The following is a 19,929-nucleotide window of genomic DNA, read 5'->3' as shown; positions in this document are numbered from 1 at the left end:
GTCCTATGACGTCTGACATCATACATAAAATCCATTTTATGCCCATATATGGAGATCCCTGTCTGTATGACCAACCGTGTGCTGTGAGACAACAGACATGCGTCTGTGCGTGTCAGACAAGGGATTCTATTGTATGGGAATTCACAGATATGGGCTTAATATTGAATGGCATAAAAGGGATTCTATCAGTGAGGTTGCACTAACAGGGCATCATCTGGGAATCATGGAGATCTAGGTAGGTGATGATCCAGTCGTCTCCATGTTTGGATATCCAGGGTTTTATCTTTGATGAGGTGATGTCACAACGTGTGGCGTTAAGACTCTACGGACAAGATCTGCCGGTTTTCATAGTTAACTGCGACCTACGGTCGCAATAAATGTACATAAATGTACATTTTCAACCTGGAAATGATTATGGTGATTATGCTAAAATAACTGTGATTATCTCAAATAATTGTGATTAGGTGATTATGTAATAATTGTGACAGGCCAAGATAGGGTGTTACCTCGCTCCTCCTCCTCCAAGGATGAGGGCAATAGCGTTGCCAGTGAGGACCCTGGCCAGACGGGAGAAGTCTGAGTGACGGTCGGCTGGCTTCACAAATACGCGTTGGTACATCTCTCTCTAGAGAGGAGAGAGAAGACGGAAGAGGAGAGAGAAGAAGATTGAAGTCTGATATGAATGTAATTACCTGTGCGTATGTGTATACACAAAGAGTATATATAGTATATCCACACGACTTCAATGCATTTGTACAAATTCAGGTACAAACCATAACGACCTACTTCGTGTGTGTGTGTGTGTGTGTGTGTGCGTGCGTGCGTGCGTGCGTGCGTGCGTGTGTCCGTCCGAGTACCTATGTCCTATATCAGTGGTTCTCAACCTGTGGTTTTCGGGCGGGGTCCCCAGATGATTAACTTAATAATGTGCACTCAACAGCAAACAAACCAACATAAAGTTTAAGTGTATAGAGGGTATTTGCATATTTACAATTTAAGGACTTTTTAATACCTCTAAAATGACAAATTAAATATTGACCAAATTGTCAAACATTAGAGGCAGAAATTGTGAAAATAGCCGATCTACATGCATGTAGATTAGCTATTTTTACAATAGAACCGTGTTATACAGTACTAAATGTAATGCCTCAACTCTTAGTGCTCGTCAGGGTGGGGTTCCCCAGTTAAAATATGATTATTTTGGGGGTCGCGGCCTGAAGCGGTTGAGAACCACTGTCCTATCCACAACTTTCTAACATCCCATTGTGCATTGCGCAGAAGGCGAGCGGCATTTCCGGCATCGCAGCCGAGTGTGATCTACAAGCTCACAGCGGTTGCATTTGCGACGCGATGTGAGCTTGTATGTCTGCTGTTAACCGGAAGTGTCCCGCAGATAATGCTACAGTAAAGTCTTGCGGAAACAGGTGGATATAAATCGTACCAGTTTTGGCAGACTCCTCTTGGAGAAGACCCTGCGGGGACAGGAGAGGTGCAGGTGCCTGGAGATCCAGCTGCGCATGTTGAGCCAGTCCACGGTTCCTCTGGGCGGGGGGGCGTCCTCCCTGTGCAGCAGCACCAGCTGCTTCTGGGCACGCACCGCACTGCTCTCCAGCATGCGCTCCAGCTAGGGACCAGGTAGATGCGTTGTGAGCTTGTAGATCGGCTATTTTCAAACAGCCACGGTATAAAATATGGCTAAAGTGGTTTAATTATGTTTTATAATATTGTAATTTATATCTGCAAAGTAACTAGTAACTAAAGTTTTCAAATAAATGTAGTGGAGTAAAAGTACAATATTTGGATCCGAGATGTAGTGGAGTAGATGTAAAAGTACGGTATTGGAATTTGGAAATACTCAAGTAAAGTACAAATACCTCAAAACTGTAATTAAGTACAGCACTTAAGTAAATGTACTTAGTTACTTTACACCACTGAGGCAGACATACCATCAGACTCAGTGGTGGAAAATAGTGCTCACATGCAATGTAGAAATACTCCGTTACAAGTAGAAGTCCGGAATCCAAAGTTTAGTTGAGTAAAAAGTGTAAAAGTATTGGCATCAAAATGTACTTAAAGTATCAAAGGTAAATGTACTTATTGTGCAGAATGTCCCATTCCAAGTTTTCAAATGTATAAAATCATTTGAATATAGCAGATCTACAAGCTCACGTGAGACTATTTTCAAATGGACAAAAATGTTATAGGGCTGAAGTGATAAATGTAATGTTTTGTAAAAATAATCCAAATCTAGTAATGAACCAGTAATTATATTTTCAAATGAATGAAGTGGAATAAAAGTATAATATTTGGATCCGAGATGTAGTGGAACAGAAGTAAAGGTATTGAAAATTGGAAATACTCAAGTACAAATACCTCAAAACTGTACTTAAGTACAAGCACTTAGTTACTTTCCACCACTGCGATTTTTTCCTATTGCACACACTTTTTCACTTGCTCATGATGCTGAGGAATATATATTTTTTCCATTTCAGTGGTCACTGGTTAAACTTGCACATTGTCATCAGAATATTGCTGACACAACCACATCCACAATGACAGTTTAGACTCGATACTTGGCATTCTCGGCACCGACTGGAAGAAATGTTTATGTGCAGGCCATGTCTGCAACCGTTTCTCGTTTTTAGGTGTAGACGTGGGCTTTCATCAGAGCAGGTTTCTCATGAGCGGTGCAATAAAACCTTAACAGTCAACGAGGAAGGTCACAGGCCTGCCACCTGGTCACACTCCACTGCATTCTCCTTGCAGTCAATAGGCCCTGCACTAAATGTTTTAGAGTCTGGCCAAGGTGAGGGGCTGGGCCAGGCACGTGGCTAAGGAGCATAAATTCAACAGCGCTATGACTCATTCTGTGACTGGGAAAATATTGATCACATTTTTTTTTCTTCATTTTTGTCAATTCAAAAAATTTTGAGCGAGAATAATAACCGGATTACGGGTTGACCCAAAAGGTGCCGTTTTGGAGCCGTGGGGTGCAGGGGAGAAAATCGAAAAATGAACAAAATGCTGCTTTGGGTAAAACAACACCTGGATCAGCCCAGAGCCTTCCTGGATCATCATTTCAAAGGTAGGAAAGTCGTTTTTGACCGAAACTCCCCTTTAACGTAGGGTAAAGTAGGATGCTTTCACCCATGAACAATGGTGGTGTCTGTGGAATTTCTTTTTGGAGCTGTGTGGAACACAAGCTACCCTATACGTGGCCGTGTGTGTAGGTATGTTTGTGGGTGGGTGGGTCTGTATGTAGCCTCAAGAATGTGGTGTAGTACCTTTTATGACCACACATGTTAAGGGAGGGGCGCTGTTTTCAACTGCAATACACACACACACACACACACACACACACACACACACACACACACACACACACACACACACACACACACACACACACACACACACACACACACACACACACACACACACACACACACACACACACACACACACACACACACAGTAAATTATTTTAACATGGACTCCAATGGAGGTGCATCCCCGGGACCCCAGGACCATGACATGAATGAGTCCCTGGGTGACTTGAATGAGTTTTTGATGCGGGATGCGCACGTAATGACATTACTGATAGACTGACAGAATTAAAGCAGGTCATGTTTGGAATTGTAACAGCTGAAATCAATAATATATCAGTATTCCGATATTAACCTGTGGGCCGCATTAAGTGAAGGTGGGGGGCCGCATGTGGCCCCCGGGCAGCCAGTTGCCCATGTATGGTCTATTACATTACATCAACCCCGATTCATACTCATCTCTAGTACCAGGCCGAAGGCAAAGGGAGACATTATGTTTTTGCTCTGTGTGTTTGTTCTGTTTCGTCTGTCCAGGGATAATTTCGCAGACCGCTGGACCGATCAGCACCACTTGTCTTAACCCATTCAGAACGGGTACACATTTTGTGTATCAACATTTTATGCTTTAACTATTGAAAAATAGCAGATATACAAGCTCACAGCGCGGCACCGAGTGCCGCGCTGCGAGCTTGTAGATCTGCTATTTTTGAAAAATCGTGAAAATTTGAATTTTGACCCGATTCTATAAGTGTCTTTTGAATCCTTCTAAGAATGTTGAAAAACCTGTGTTTCTATGTCAGCAATCTGGCCAGCCATCGTCAAAGAAAAGGTCCTTTTCACTTCAACTGGAGCTCAGTTAGTCTGTTTTTGAGAGACTACTATGTCAGTGGTGCTCAAACCTTTTCATGTGAAGGACCCCCAAAATGATATGTATTTGTCTGCGGACCCCTATCTCAAAACATTTACAGGTAGTTCCAGGGACCACCCAGAAGCAAAATTTTAGTTACAAACGTTCGCTTTACATATTCAAAGATTTGCACACATTTTCACGACTTTTTCAAAAATAGCAGATCTACAAGCTCGCAGCGCGGCACTCGGTGCCGCGCTGTGAGCTTGTATATCTGCTATTTTTCACTGGTTAAAGAATTCAATAATTCTAGGCCTAAATGGGTTAAGCACACAGCCAGTAGGCCAAGGAAGGTTTCTTTATATACATTTAAAAAAGAATATTTCACTTTAATTTCATAATGGTAGTCCAAGGGGGTTGGATCAGGCTTATCCAAGTCATAAATCATACATCTTAAGACACTCCACCCCTGTCCGCGGCTACATTTGTATACCACAAGCCTGAAGTGTCACTATCGTACTAGTGATGCACGGGTCAGGTTTAGTGAGCCTGGTTTTTAACCCTCCCACCCCGCGACAGACCCCAACCAGTCCCGCAACAGTATAACCCGGCCCGCCCCGCAACCCGCAAAAAAAAAAAAGTTTCCTACCTATTGTCTTTTTAACACTTCAACACAAGAAATTGAATGGCTAACCATTCAATTTCTTTCCAGAGCGAGTGTTATGGGCCGTTTTTCCAACAATTTACATCTGCGCAGCATTTCACCATTCATAACAGCTCTCTGGGAAGTTCATGTTCAATGCCATCGGTTGTAGCGCTTTTTCGTGGACTTTCGTGGACAAAAGGATTGTTTTTTTAATATATATATATATATATAAGATTTGGTTTCATTTTACGCTCTGAAAAATTGTGAATCGTGTGAGAATCGTGATCTAGATTCTTGTAGAGGAAATCTAATCTAATCGAGATTCACATTTGACAAGAATCGTGCAGCAATAATGTATATATACAGTGAGCGTGTCCTACTACAACACTACAAGGGACATTCAAATTTCATTTCATTCATGCCGTGGGGATATCATTAGAGGCAGCTGTGCATAATAATTGATCAAATAAGCAACACATTGAACATAAGCTCAGATGACTGAGATTCCGGTCAGAAGGAGAGAGACGGGAGAGAGGGGAGTGAGAGACAAAATAGGAGAGAGAGAAGGTACCGGAATGCTTTTTCTTCTTTTTTTTCCGTGTGTTGACCCACCCCATGATCATTGAAATCTGGAATCTTCCGTCCGCCGGCTTGCGGGCTACGGGTCGGCCCATGCATGACTAATGTCCAGGGCTAATCTCAATAGATTTTTTTTTCTCTGGGCTAATCTCTTTCTACCAAGCGCAAAATTACGTGTGCACTGTGCACGCTGCGGAAAGACCAATTAAGTTGTTTTCACATACTGTAGTATGTATTCATTGTATAAAATGATGGATTGCAAATGATTCTATAAAAAAAACTCCAAATACTGTATGGACCCATCATATGGCCACACTTCCTGGTGGAGATACAGTATGTGCTTCACTTACAGTAGCTCATAAACCTGCAGGGTAAAATACTGGGTGCATTATGACTTGCTGCTGAGCTCAGCACTATAGATAAAAAAGAATCTGCCGAAAATGGCAGATCTAGAAGCTCACAAAAGTCTGTCTCAAGGTGGTGCTATAACTGAAAATATAAATTAATTGTGTGGAGATTCTTCCTTGGTCTACTGGGAGCGTGTGTGCAAAGTTTCCACCGTGCTTGTAGCAAATCGTGCAAAACGGAACCCTCCAGCAAAGTTTGGAAGCCAATCGTGGTCAATCGGAATAGAATCTGAAAAATCTGAAATCTGACAGAAAGCTTGATCACATGACTACAGAGACATGGTGTACCAATTGGAAGAGGTTTGGACAAAATCAGTAAGAGTAGTAGCAGAAACTATGTTTTGCAAAGAAAACGCAAAATGGTGTTAATATTGTCAGGAATCCAAGGATTTATTTTTCTTCTTCTTCATGACCTATTGTTCAAGAGTTGGGGTGGGGGGGGGGGGGGGGCATTTCTTCCTTGGCCAAGTGGGAATGTCTGTGCAAAATCTCACAGCAAAACAGGCCACTCCTGCAAACTTTGGAAGCCAATTAGCGTTGAATATGAAAAAGGAGTACGGCGTGCATACTATACAGTAGTTTCAGGCCGATCAGGCTAAAGGTGCCAGAAATTAGGCCTAGGTGTACGTGTACGCCTTTGGCCTGGTGGAGACAATAATTACGTTGGTAGGCTATAATCGATTGTATAATGTCACTCTGCATTTATGCAGAATGGTCCACATCTTAGACGACATTGCCACACCCACCTCCCCCACTGCAGGGTCCTGCTCCCCCAGTCCCACGATGATGATGCAGTCTGCCTGGCGGATGCAACGCTGGGTCCAAGGGGTCAGAGTGTAGTCTGTCTGGTAGAGGACGATACGATGGATGTCCTCCTGTTGGCCGAGCCAGCTGGACAGACGGTACTCATGCACACTGAGGAGCAAGGGACAGGGGAGAAGCGCTTAGCTTTGGGACTTTGGGTCAGTTTTGTGGTGAAGTAAATAAAGAAACTTGAACTCAATTTGATGAATGGCAAAAAGGCAGAGACAAAAATGGGAGAGAGAGAGACACTAGAACTGACAGAGAAAGATTAAGAAAGCAGATAGAGAACACAGAGATAAAGAGACAGAGAGAGTGAAAGACAGAAACATGATGAAGAGAGATAAAGTAGAAAACTCAGAGAGAACGACACCAGGATAGATCAAATATAAGGACAAGGACAACGATGGAGATATGAGTTACAGATAAAGAGAGAGAAAGCCAGAGTGAAACACAGAAGAAACAGATGGAGAGAGGCAAGAGCCATTATAAAAAACAAGACACGTCGACAGAAGCCAGCACAGCACAAAATATGACTTTAACCTGGCATATTATAGGCCATTTGAGGTCCAGCACTATCACTCAAGTTTTTCTTTTGGGGCAAAGCCAACGACAAATGAATATTAAATTGCCTAAACGTAGTGTTTAACTGTATTGAATGTCTGCTTTGTACAGTAGTAATAATGCACATCATACATACAGTACCTGTCAAGAGCAGCTGCACCAAGACGTTGTTTGATGGAATCACTGGTCAGTAAAAGAGTTGGACCTGTACACCAGAGAAGCTATTTTGGTTACAAAAGCGACCACATTTACATGAGATCTATAATATGGTTCCAATTTTTTCTTAAGTAGGGAAAACAGAGGTAAACTTTACAGTTGCACAAAATCCCAGCTAAAAGTAGAACAATGGCCTTGACCTTTGACTCTGATGACTTGTTCAAGCCGTCTTAATTCAGATCAAACCTGCAAATTAAGGTGGTACAGCAATGATAACAAAATCTAATTATAGTAACAGTAACCTTGACATTGGGGGCAGAATGCTGAAACGGCAAAAAAGAAGATTACGCAATCTTTGTACTGAAGTGTCATTCAAATCAGAACCCAAATGAAGGCGGAATAGTGAACAATCTAACAGAGGGACAGAGAAACAAATAAAGGGCATACCATAATATAAACCCTGAACCGTGACAGACATAGGGTTGATTCAAACATTTATTGTTTGAATCGGATTAATCAGAAGGTTTCTGTAACTATGACCGAAAACAAAATCCTGTGCGAACATAGTATGTGAAAATGAAAACATAACACCAAGTGTGCATATCCTTGGCTGCGCTACTGAACAGGTGAAGGAAATATGGATTATAGGTTTAATAATCAATGTATGTTTATGAGCGAGAACAGAAGAGAGCAGAGAATGAGTGAGAATGAGTGTGTGCGTAGGCTGTCACGATTAGGACATTTTACATGACGATTAATTGTCACTCAAATAATTGCGATTAACGATTTAATTGTATTTTTGTCGTCGCGATGCGACGCGTTGTGAGCTTGTAGATCTGCTATTTCCACTATTTTTTACTTTTTTTTCAAATTATGAACATTTTTCAACATGGCAACGATTATGACGATTATGAAAAAGAATCGTGATTATGTCAAATAATTGCGATTAGACGATTATGTAATAATTGTGACAGCCCTAACTGTGTGTATATATTAGCGAGAACGGAAGAGAGCAGGGAATGAGTGTTTGTGTGCGTGCGCGCGCGATGCTGTCTGCAGTCAGGTGACGGAGCCACTCTGTCACAAATAACCTCACCTGCTGGAAGAACCATGTCTGGCTGATCTCTGGCATGAGTAACCGATTGAATGCAACACCCGATCATAAGGATTATGCTCTCTGAGATTGAGTTCAGATCAGGTTCACTTCCATTCAGGGCAAACAGAGACAGTGAGGTGATAGTGTGGGTAGACGCTAGGGCTGTTATTGCTGTTACTGCTATTTTTTTGGCAAATGATTTTGATTATCGTGATAATATCGTAAATCGCGATTTATTTTCACAATAATCGTGATATGAAATTCTTATATCGTCCCATCCCTACACACAACATACAAGTAAAGCATGAACTAATTCCCCTTTCTAATTGGGAGGAGAATGGCCAGAGGATATATAGTCCCAGATCAGCCTCTTCAAAGTTGATGGGAAGCAGATCGTAAAAGCGAAGTTAAATCTGAGCAGGGAGCACCAGGGCAAACAGTAAACAGACAAGGACACTGGCCCAATCCATGCCGCAACTCTACCCTCTCAGAGACAGGCAAGGAGACCGATTATGAATCAAACAAAAGTAACACAATAACATCCGCTCTGCATCTAGTATGTGCATGAACGCACGTGTGTGTGTGTGTGTGTGTGTGTGTGTGTGTGTGTGTGTGTGTGTGTGTGTGTGTGTGTGTGTGTGTGTGTGTGTGTGTGTAAACTTGTATTATTAATATACTTGTGAGGACCAAATGTCCACACAAGAATAGAATTTGAGAGAGACATTGTGAAGATCATTTTCCTGATGCTCTCCTCACTTTTATGGTTCAAAATGTTTGTTTGTTATTAGGCTTACATTTTGGAAAAGGTGTGTGTGTGTGTGTGCGTGCGTGCGTGCGTGCGTGCGTGCGTGCGTGTGTTCTTTGTCCCCGTACCGATGGCGATGAGCGCGTGCTGCAGCTCCAGGGTGAAGGCAGTGAGGGGCACCTCTTCAGATACAGGCAGCACCGTCACAGTGGACAGGTTGGAGGCTTGGTTCCCTGCATCCCACTTGCTGCCTGGGGTGTGAAGAGCCAGGCTACGAGCTGAGCAGTGAGGACACAGAAGCATGTAGATGTTAACACATCTACTGCCTTTTAATCTGAAGGGATGCTTGGTGCCTTGGTGCCGCGCCGCTTTCTCCGTAGGCCGCCGCTATTATTTTGAAGGGCCGGAAGGGGGTTGTTTTTGTTTTTTTGGATTATCACTTGACGGCAACGATTACGTCATCTAGTCACATGACAGTGTGGGGCCAGAAGAGAAACATGGCTGCGCCCAGCCGAGTGAATTTTGTACAGTAATCAGACCTCCCTTTGGCTCAAAATGTCTCTTTTGGAGTAAATGAAGTCTCTTTATGGGCCTCTCAATGGATTTACTATGGAGGACGTTCACTTCGCGTGCACGTCCAACGTGCGTTTTAAACAAATCGCGGACATTACCGATGCGGGCGGGACCGGAGCGACGTAATGTAAGTAATTATACTTTTACAGTAAATACAGTAAGATTCACAGTCCTCACCGTCAACGGTGCCATGATTTTAACCCTTTCAATGACGGTGAGGATTGTCAACGGCAGCAGAACTGTTAAGATAGCAGGCTCTGATTCCTGACAATGAAGGAAACCTAGGCAACGGTGGGCATGTAGTGTGGGGAAATTCTAAAATCGCAGAAGATTCTCTACTTCGTCGTTGTGGCATGGTAAGCTTATACAAACGTGCATGCATGCACACACACATACCTGTTAGAGGGCCATTGACCTGCTGGAGAATCTTCTGTCCCAGTAAATGAATCAACCTTGTGACAACCTGGAACAAACCGTTTTTTTGTTTTAAATGTTATGTTAAATCTTTATTGAGGCAGTCCCTATTCTGAGTTATAAGCGGAAATTTGAAGAAAACAAAAAAGCGCAATTTATCATTCACTGTACGCCAGTGAAAATAGCAGATAATTTATTTGCGTACGACATCATCACAGTACAATCAAACATATAATTTTCCAAATGTCTGTCTGTCTGAGTGAGTGTCTGTCTGTCTGTCTGTCTGTCTGTCACAGCGTTTCTCTCTTGTCTGGCCCTGTTACAGATTTTGTCCAAATATCATGCAGATCGGTACACAGTATCTCTATCTAAACGAAACGGGTATTTCTTACATTGATGCTCCTACATATTATCATGCAAGCACCGGTTAAAGTTACTTTCCATCCCTCATATACTGTGTGCACAGTGCACATCCCATAACCCACACACTGCACATAATTTCGGAGCTCATATCTTTGAACGGGTAAGGGCTAGTTGAGTATAATTCGGGCCTACTACGGTAGTCAAGCTTGGGGACGCATTGAGGGAGAGCCCCTTGTTTTCAGTGTCACAGAGTTACGAGAAAACAGGTAACATTAAAATCAAGTTCTGATGAGATAGACCATGTATTGTATAGTGCAGGGGTTCCCAAACGTTTTTGTCTCAGGGCACCCCATAAATATTTTTTTAATCCGAGGCACCCCTAAATTATAATTTTCACTCCGAGCACCTTATATTTATAGCATATCGTCGTTGTCAGGTGGAAACCTTTTATATCCAAAACCGTTCGTTTTGTATTTATCATCTATGAGATGTACTAATGATGCGAGGCGTTGTGTGCTTGTAGATCTGCTGTTTTCACTAGTTTTGAGCGACAGTCTTGTATGTTGAAGCAGGGCTCTGCTTTACCAAAAGACGTACACATTTGAAACTTGGAGATACGAGGTTTCTGCCTGACAGTGACGATATTTTAGTGATTATGTCGCGAGGAAAACGTTGAGATAATAGCCATTTTGGTTAGAACTGACTGAAAATAACTTTGTACTTAGATAGATAGATACCTAGGGGGAAATTCAGTTGTCCAGTTGTAGCATAGCAGTATACAGTTATTTACAAGGTTACAGAGAAGTAAGAAAAAAGATAGATAAGAGGGGGGGAAAAAATAAAGAGCAGTACAGTACCAATAAGAGAAGGTGCATCAATAGAGGGGGCGAATAATATATAAGTATATATAAATAAAGTGTCTTACAAAAAGAGACCGTAACAGTCAATGCTAGTTAGTGCAGTTTAAAATGTGTAAGATTAAAAAGTGTCCAAATAAATTCCAAATATTATCAAATTATCTCGCGGCACCCCTGGACTGCCGTCACGGCACCCCAGGGTGCCCCGTCACCCACTTTGAAAACCCCTGGTATGGTGTATTTATGCGTACAGCCTACCTGAGGGAACTTCCTTTTGATTGAGCTGAGGGCCCCTTCTGGTAGCTTGGCCAGTTCAGAGTCCCGTACGGCATGCACAGTGGTCGCCCTGTTCTGATGGGTCAAGGCCTCCACCTGGACAGGAAAAACAACACACACATGCTCACTTCAGGAGAACAGTCTTCTCTTAATCTGAAAAGACCTGAAAAAGACTGAAAAATGTCTTCTAAATCCTAATGGTTTTCTGAAACGATTTTCTTTATTTGTGGTGCTCAAAGTTTTTAATGGCAAGGACCGCTAGAATTATGTATTTGACAGCGGACCCCCATCTCAAAATATGTTTTAATGGAATATATATTCAAAGATTAGCAAAAAACAATTCACGGGTGTTTCAAAAATAGCAGATCTACAAGCTTGCAGCACGGCACTCGGTGCTGCGCTGTGAGATTGCATATCTGCTATTTTTGAATAGCCAAAGTAATAAAATATAATTATTAAAGTGGTTACGTAATGGGTTAACCCATTAAGACCTGAGACCGACTCTATAAAAGCCTTCTAAACTTAGCCTGATTTCAGACTCAACTGAAGCTTTAGTCCACTCTGAGAGTGGGCGAGTCTATGAGCTGGAACCAGGCTATTCTAAACTAGTAATTCTCACACTTTCAAGATTTCTAAAACGTATTCAGACATAGCCAACGCAAAAATCTAAAATGATACAGATGCTTTCACGGTTTTAACAAATGAGTGCATTTGATTTATATCAATATTTTAGTTGTGCTTTCAAGTTATAGAAATAGTATTTTTGTGCAAAGTGCAGTATATTGTTATCAATATTTTAGTTGTGGTCTCAACTTGAGTTACATGTATACACATTCGCATATATATAACATACATACATATACACTATATAGTCTTTATGTATACAGTATATACTGTATTTTTTGTCTTTGTTGAGACTTGTTGCATGACAGTTGGCATAATCACAGTTGAACGTTAAAAATAAATGTAGGCAGTAAAAAAGTGTATGGAGAGAAATATAGACATTTTCTATTCTTAGAGCCACCCACAACCGTAATCTACCGGCCCTCTTATATGAGTTCCGTTGCTCACCCTGGCCCATATCTCCATTTAACCCATTTAGGCCTAGAATTATTGAATGCTTTAACCAGTGAAAAATAGCAGATATACAAGCTCACAGCGCGGCACCGAGTGCCGCGCTGCGAGCTTGTAGATCTGCTATTTTTGAAAAAGTCGTGAAAATGTGTGCACATCTTTGAATATATGTATTTTCAAAGCGAACGTTTGTAACTTAAATTTTGCTTCTGGGTGGTCCCTGGAACTAAATATTTTGAGATGGGGGTCTGTGGCCAAATAAATATCATTTTGGGGGTCCTTCACATGAAAAGGTTTGAGAACCACTGACATAATAGTCTCTCAAGAACAGACTGAGCTCCATTTAAGTAAAAAGGACATTTTCTTTGACGATGACTAAGCCAGATTGCTGACAGAGAAACATAGGTTTTTCAAAAAATCTTAGGATTCAAAAGACACTTATAGAATCGGGTAAAAATTTTCAAGATTTTTCAAAAATAGCAGATCTACAAGCTCACAGCGCGGCACTCGGTGCCGCGCTGTGAGCTTGTAGATCTGCTATTTTTCAATAGTTAAAGCATAAAATAATGATACACAATAATAGTGTACCCGTTCTGAACAGGCTAATCATCCAGGTGATGCTGACGTCCACATAGGGGAGCTAAATCTGTCTCACAGTGCCAGCCAACCTTATAAGCATCTTATTTCCCACCGTCACAGACTCTGTAACTAAGGTTATACTCCCCAGGTAACAGTAACCATGGCATCCATCCACCCCAGTATTATTAGACGCGTAGGCATCATTGCAGAGACGCTGACATCAGCCAATTGTAAAGTGGGTGAAAGTGGTCAAATGACTTTGAAGATAAATAAAGGAGAGGGATAACACCGGAAGTAAGGCATTTATCTGCCAAGATGGAAGAATAAAAACCGCAGCACTGTAGCACACTAGCACCCATTATCGACAGTAATTTGTCTTTTATTTTATACTCGTTTTATTAAAAACATCTGGACCAATTTGGAGGCACAGTGTTATGAAAACCTTCATGTGTTCCTCTCTAGGGACAGATATACAAGTATAATGTCTCTCTTACAGTAAGGTTATTTCATAGCATACAGTAAATAAACCTGTACAGAAGATGATTGAGAGTGCACACAGAGAAAATAATGTACTGTAAGAACTGGAAGAGAACAGATGTGCTGACTCTGGCCTTTTTCGGGAGTGCTGACAAATTCAAACGTTTCCCAGTCCTAATTACATTTAATAATTGATGTGTTCAGGATAAATTAATGATAGTTGCCATTTAGCTGTCAGATGGCATTCTGATTGGATTGGTGGACGCTCCCCTCACACTATTACACCGACCTTAACCATGTCAAGCCTGTGACAAATCCTAAACTTATACTTCTCTAACCTAGTAGTGCCTAAACACAAGCATAAATCTTTTCATCTCTTGTGGGGGAAACAAAACTAAGATAATTGCCACAACCATTACAACTGAAGGCCTAACCTGGGTGTAATGTTTACTCAGGGTTGGGCGATATGGAAAAATACAATATCACGATATTTTCCCAAGCTGTATCACGATACATGATTTTATCACAATTCTTTTTCACATTGGTCTTTATGGTTATTTTTTCCAAGTTAATTGACAAAAACTTACAAGTATGTAACTCTGACAGTATACAAATGAAACCAAATGGATCCTTACGGGTCCATTTGGTTTCATTTGTATACTGTCAGAGTTAAGTGGAGACCGTGACATTTTACATTTTCAGAACTACTGTTTTTGCCCAAAATGCAGGTCTAAATTGAATTCTGCAATGAATCTCTGTATTAACGATTAAACAGGATTTTTTACAAGGCTCTCCCTCAATTGTATCTCGATATATACGATATCTCTGAAAATGGCATATCGTGGACACATTGTATCGTCTCAACGATAATTATCACCACATCGCCCACCCCTATGTTAACTGCAACGGTACATTTTGATGTCAATGCCTTTGCACTTTTACTCAAGTGAATTTTGAATTCCGGACTTTTACTTGTAACAGCGTATTTCTACATTGCGGTATTGGTACTTTTGAGTACTTTTTCCACCACTGCTCCTCACTAGGCGTATAAGGAAACTTGGCCCTTGAGCTCTCGGTCCTCCTTACCACTCCGATGAGGTCACCACGACCATATTCTCCAGTTAGCTCCTTTTTACCATCCTCCTTCATGATGACAGAGCGCAGGCGACCACTCAGCACTATGAATGTACTGTCTGACTTCTCGTCCTGCCTGAGAGAGAGAGAGAGAGAGAGAGAGACAGACAGACAGACAGACAGACAGACAGACAGACAGACAGACAGACAGACAGACAGACAGACAGACAGACAGACAGACAGACAGACAGACAGACAGACAGACACAGACAGACAGACACACACACATCACTTACAAATATGCACAACACTGCAAACAACTTAATAATTGTAACCAGTAAGGCCGCGCTCACACACGTGCGTCACGCATCATCATCTTATCGTCTGAGAATGGCCACTGGGAGCGCCGTACTAATGCATTGTCAATGGAAGGTTGTTTGGTTTTTTGTCGTTGCCGTGTCTCTAGCTCAACCGCAGCCTGTACGCTTGTACAGGCTGTACACGGCAACGACAAAACACCAAACAACCTTGCATTGAGAATGCATTAGTACGGCGCCCCCAGTGGCCATTCTCAGACGATAAGATGATGATGCGTGACGCAGATGTCTGTACGGCGCCTTAGACTCCCTAATCGGGAGATAAGCGACCGTCAGGTCAGCAACCTCATGGTGGCACTAGAAGAGGGGCATGTGAGAAATCAGGGGTGGAGGTTGTAGGTTTGCCAGCCAAGGAGTGTGTGTGCAACGATGCCGGAGATAAGAGTAGGGGCAAAAGTGTCCTCATGGTGGCGCTAGAAGAGGGGCATGTGAGAAATCAGGGGCGGAGGTTGTGGTTTGCCAGCCAAGTAGTGTGTGTGCAACGACTGGCATGGATTGGGACAACGGTGGCGGGGATAAGAGTAGGGCCAAAAGTGTGACGTGACGGACAGACTGACAGACTGACTGAGTGACAAGACAGCCAGTGGAGCTTTTCATAGTAACTTGCGACCTGATGGTCGCAATTAACGAGGCCTTAATACATTTGTGGCCTTATAAAACAAAGATTCTATCTACAGAAAATTGCATTTAAACGAGCACTGTGCTGTGCAGGTCAATTTTCGAGAAGTAGTAAAGTAAAATCAGTAGACAAAAATACCTGTAAACAGCCCTGCCAGCTTCCACTGCCATCCAGTCCAGAGCAAAATCTATCTGTCTGACAAAGGAAGACATTCTCCTCACCACCGTATGTGCTACATTCAACACCACAGTGGGCTCCACACGCATGATCCTGTGAAGAAAATACACGCACGCACGCACGCACGCACGCACACACACACACACACACACACACACACACACACACACACACACACACACACACACACACACACACACACACACACACACACACACACACACACACACACACACACACACACACACACACACACACACACACACACACACACACACACACACACAGCAACTATCGATTATCTTCTTTGTGAAAAAATATGTTGTTGTTATTAACCGCTTGGACGTTGTATTCTTAGTCGCACAATGGTGTCTTGCAAAAATGTTCACCTATAGCGACACCTATAAAACACACTCATGAATGCTGTGTTGTCTACACACTAGGGATGGGACGATATGAACATTTCATATCACGATTATTGTGATAAAATAAATCACAGTTTACGATATTATCGCGATAATCAACATCCATTATTCTGGGGTGTAATATTTGCCAAAAAATGGACCGATCTACAAGGTCACAACGAGCTTGTAGATCGGCTATGTTTTGGCAAAAACATTTGATAGAGAGTGAGAAAAAGACTGTATGAAGTATGTTTATTATAAGTACCTTTTACCAATTATAGAGGGTTTAAGTGCTACCGGATATGCAGCAAAAGGTGAATTGACCCCAGTGCTTGACGGAGGACGAGATCACGATAAATTACATCTCCACGATGCGATTATCGTGAGTGTTTTTTATCACGATAAACGATAATATCGCGTATCGTCCCATCCCTACTACACACTATGCCTCTAGCTTGGGAACACAGCCGTCATCATGCATGTGTGCAGCTTAAACCAATGTGACGCGTTGCTGTGTCGGTAAACTGACTCATAGAAGTGGGTCTTGGAGATGGCGAGGAAGCTGCAGTCTCTGAGTGCTCGGACGGTGAAGATCAGCGGTTCTCCGGTCAACACGGCCAGTTGACCCACCAGCTCCCCGGGGTGGGTCACGAACAGGCAGGTCTCCTCCTCGCGGTCTATCATCCGCTGGTACACGTGCAGCAGCCCAGAGATCACAAAGTGGATGCTCACCTCCTGAAGAACCAAGACGAGAGATGCTTTAAACAAAGCATGTAATTCTTGTAGATATTTTTTGGGGGCTCTTTTGCCTTTATTTATAGTTTACAGCATGGGTATTCAACTGGCGGCCCGCTGGCCAAAGGCGGCCCGCTGGCCAAATGCGGCCCGCGGGGACCTTCCTTGTGGCCCCTGGAGCAATTTTGAAAAAAAAAAAAAAAAAAAAAAGATTTTGAAAAAAAAGAGTGTGTGTGTCTGCGACCCACCTGATCCTCGTTGAGCATCGTTAAAGCATCAAAGAAGGCAATTGTGTGTGCACTGTCAATAAGGTCGACATCTACTCTAAAATAGCATCAAAGCCAGGTTGGCCATCACTAGTGTAGTAGCTAGTAGCTAGCTGTAGTTAGCACTAAGTTTTAAACAAGAAAGCATGTGTACAGTTGTCAACTTGAACATAAATTAAGCACATTAACATGAAAAGTATTCTACTTGAAAAGTATTCTGCTTTGCAATGTAGTTAGATGAAAATGTGCTTGTTTGTGAAAATGTTGTAGTGAAAATGTGGTCGTGCCCGTTGTTTCAAGTGTTCATTAGATTAATAGCTGGGGGGTGGGGGGTGGGGGGGGGGGGGGGGTGGATACGTTAGTGCGGCCCCCGGCCCCTTGGACTGTGTGTGGCCCCCTGGACAATTTTGTTGAATACCCCTGGTTTACAGTGTAGATCAGGGGTTTTCAAAGTGGGTGACGGCTGACGGGGCACCCTGGGGTGTCGCGACGGCAGTCCAGGGGTGCCACGAGATCATTTGATAATATTTGGAATTTATTTGGACATTTGAAAAAACATTTTAAACTTGAAGTACAACGTTATTTTCAATCAGTTCTAACCAAAATGGCTATTATCTCAACGTTTTCCTCGCAACATAATCACTAAAATATCGTCACTGTCGGGCAGAAACCTCGTATCTCCAAGTTTCAAATGTGATCGTCTTTTGGTAAAGCAAAGCCCTGCTTCATCATACAAGACTGTCACACAAAACTAGTGAAAACAGCCGATGTACAAGATGCGAGGCGTTGTGTGCTTGTAGATCTGCTGTTTTCACTAGTTTAGTACATTTTATAGATGATAAATACAAAACGAACGGTTTTGGACATACAAGGTTTCCACCCGACAACGATGATATGCTATAAATATAAGGTGCTGGGAGAGAAAGTTATAATGTAGGGGTGCCTCGGATTAAATAAATAATTATGGGGTGCCCTGAGACAAAAGTTTGGGAACCCCTGGTGTAGATAGACAGGAAACGGGGGAGAAAGACGGGGAGAGACATGCAGTAAAGACTGTTGAGAACTGGACTCGCAATGCACTGCCAAGCCGCTTATGTGCCCAGGTGGCTGGACCACGGGTTATAATTATAATATCAATTTTGTAAACTCAACACATTGTCTGTGGGACTTCGGTTTGCCAATTACCTGTTTGTCGCCTAGGTCCAGGACATACCCACAGACCGGTTGTTAGAGGGTTTCAACAACTTGGGATGACCAAAATGGAGGCAAAGTATGGCAACGTATTGTGCCGTCTCTGCTATAATTGGCAGTCGCCACATATGGCAGAGACACTGTTAATTATACCCATAGAGTACTGAGTGACCTGCTTATTCTATCATGAAGTCACACAGTATGCCATGATTTTGTGAATGTAACCTACTGCACCTATAATATTTGCTCTCCTTTGTGTGAACATAAAAAACATTGTTAAATGGTGTGTGTGTGTGTGTGTGTGTGTGTGTGTGTGTGTGTGTGTGTGTGTGTGTGTGTGTGTGTGTGTGTGTGTGTGTGTGTGTGTGTGTGTGTGTGTGTGTGTGTGTGTTTAAACAACTTGTTGGAAGTCTATGTATGGAAAAACAAGAATCCAAATCACACAAAAATGTGCATTCCTTGACAAAGTCACAGCCCCTTGCACATCAGTTGCCAGCCTCAAAACAATTTACTGCCACAAACTGTGTGTGTGTGTGTGTGTGTGTGTGTGTGTGTGTGTGTGTGTGTGTGTGTGTGTGTGTGTGTGTGTGTCCCACACCCACCGCCCGCCCCCAAATGATTCCGTTACACCAACACTGTAGCAAGTATTTATGAAGCCCTTTCCATTTCGTCAAATTAACCATAAAGCACCACCACACTAGGACACGCACACAAGCAGTGAGTCTGTGTAATGCAGCTTCAACACTGAACACCACATTGTGATTTGTGTGGCTTGAAGTGGCTTCCCAAGCCCCCAGAACGGCTTGTAAACGTTGAAGCGCTACTGGCCAAAGTTGGAATTTCAGGCGGGGTGAAACATACATGCACGAGCATAAGAGCTCGCCGCTGGGGTCTACAATAGGGTTCAATGGACGTTAACGTCGTTCGTGACGTCATTACGTCTCGGCGTCAAACATTTTGGTCTCTAGGTAGAGACCAATTTCCCCCAGAATGCACCTGGATTCACCCACAATGCACTGGAATTCAGCTACTTCCGCATGCTTCAAAACACCACTGAGCATTTGCATTGAAATGATAGCAGGGGGCGGGGCTGGTCCGCTCTCTATTATATATATATACTCTATGTGGCTTCCTTCACAAAACTGCTCATAGTAACTTCCTGGACGATTATATCTTGTATGGCCAAGGTAATGACTTTCATTTTAAAAGAAAGAACATAATTATCACAGCCTGAACAAAACTTTGCAAAATGGATGAATACCACTGAACTGAGAAAGAGAGTTAAGTATGTAGCTGTTATTGTGGG

General features: G+C 42.6%; 1 protein-coding gene across 2 annotated transcripts in view; it reads right to left on the bottom strand.

Moving 5' to 3' along the window:
* pnpla7a (patatin-like phospholipase domain containing 7a) overlaps positions 1 to 19,929 on the bottom strand; it is a 67,918-nt gene that overhangs the window by 31,367 nt on the left and 16,622 nt on the right. For both annotated transcript variants that reach the window (XM_080743187.1, XM_080743188.1), the window contains exons 17-26: positions 16,961 to 17,166; positions 15,989 to 16,120; positions 14,867 to 14,990; positions 11,633 to 11,746; positions 10,137 to 10,203; positions 9,296 to 9,445; positions 7,312 to 7,375; positions 6,552 to 6,720; positions 1,442 to 1,624; positions 507 to 625 (exon numbers count right to left, since the gene is read on the bottom strand). In XM_080743187.1, coding sequence (XP_080599313.1) covers positions 507 to 625; positions 1,442 to 1,624; positions 6,552 to 6,720; positions 7,312 to 7,375; positions 9,296 to 9,445; positions 10,137 to 10,203; positions 11,633 to 11,746; positions 14,867 to 14,990; positions 15,989 to 16,120; positions 16,961 to 17,166 — 1,328 coding nt within the window. The remainder of the gene's footprint in view (positions 1 to 506; positions 626 to 1,441; positions 1,625 to 6,551; positions 6,721 to 7,311; positions 7,376 to 9,295; positions 9,446 to 10,136; positions 10,204 to 11,632; positions 11,747 to 14,866; positions 14,991 to 15,988; positions 16,121 to 16,960; positions 17,167 to 19,929) is intronic.

This window comes from Nannobrachium achirus (assembly GCF_963921795.1).
Source record: "Nannobrachium achirus genome assembly, chromosome: 15".
NCBI lineage: Eukaryota > Metazoa > Chordata > Actinopteri > Myctophiformes > Myctophidae > Nannobrachium > Nannobrachium achirus.
This window is presented reverse-complemented; position numbering and strand designations above follow the sequence as displayed.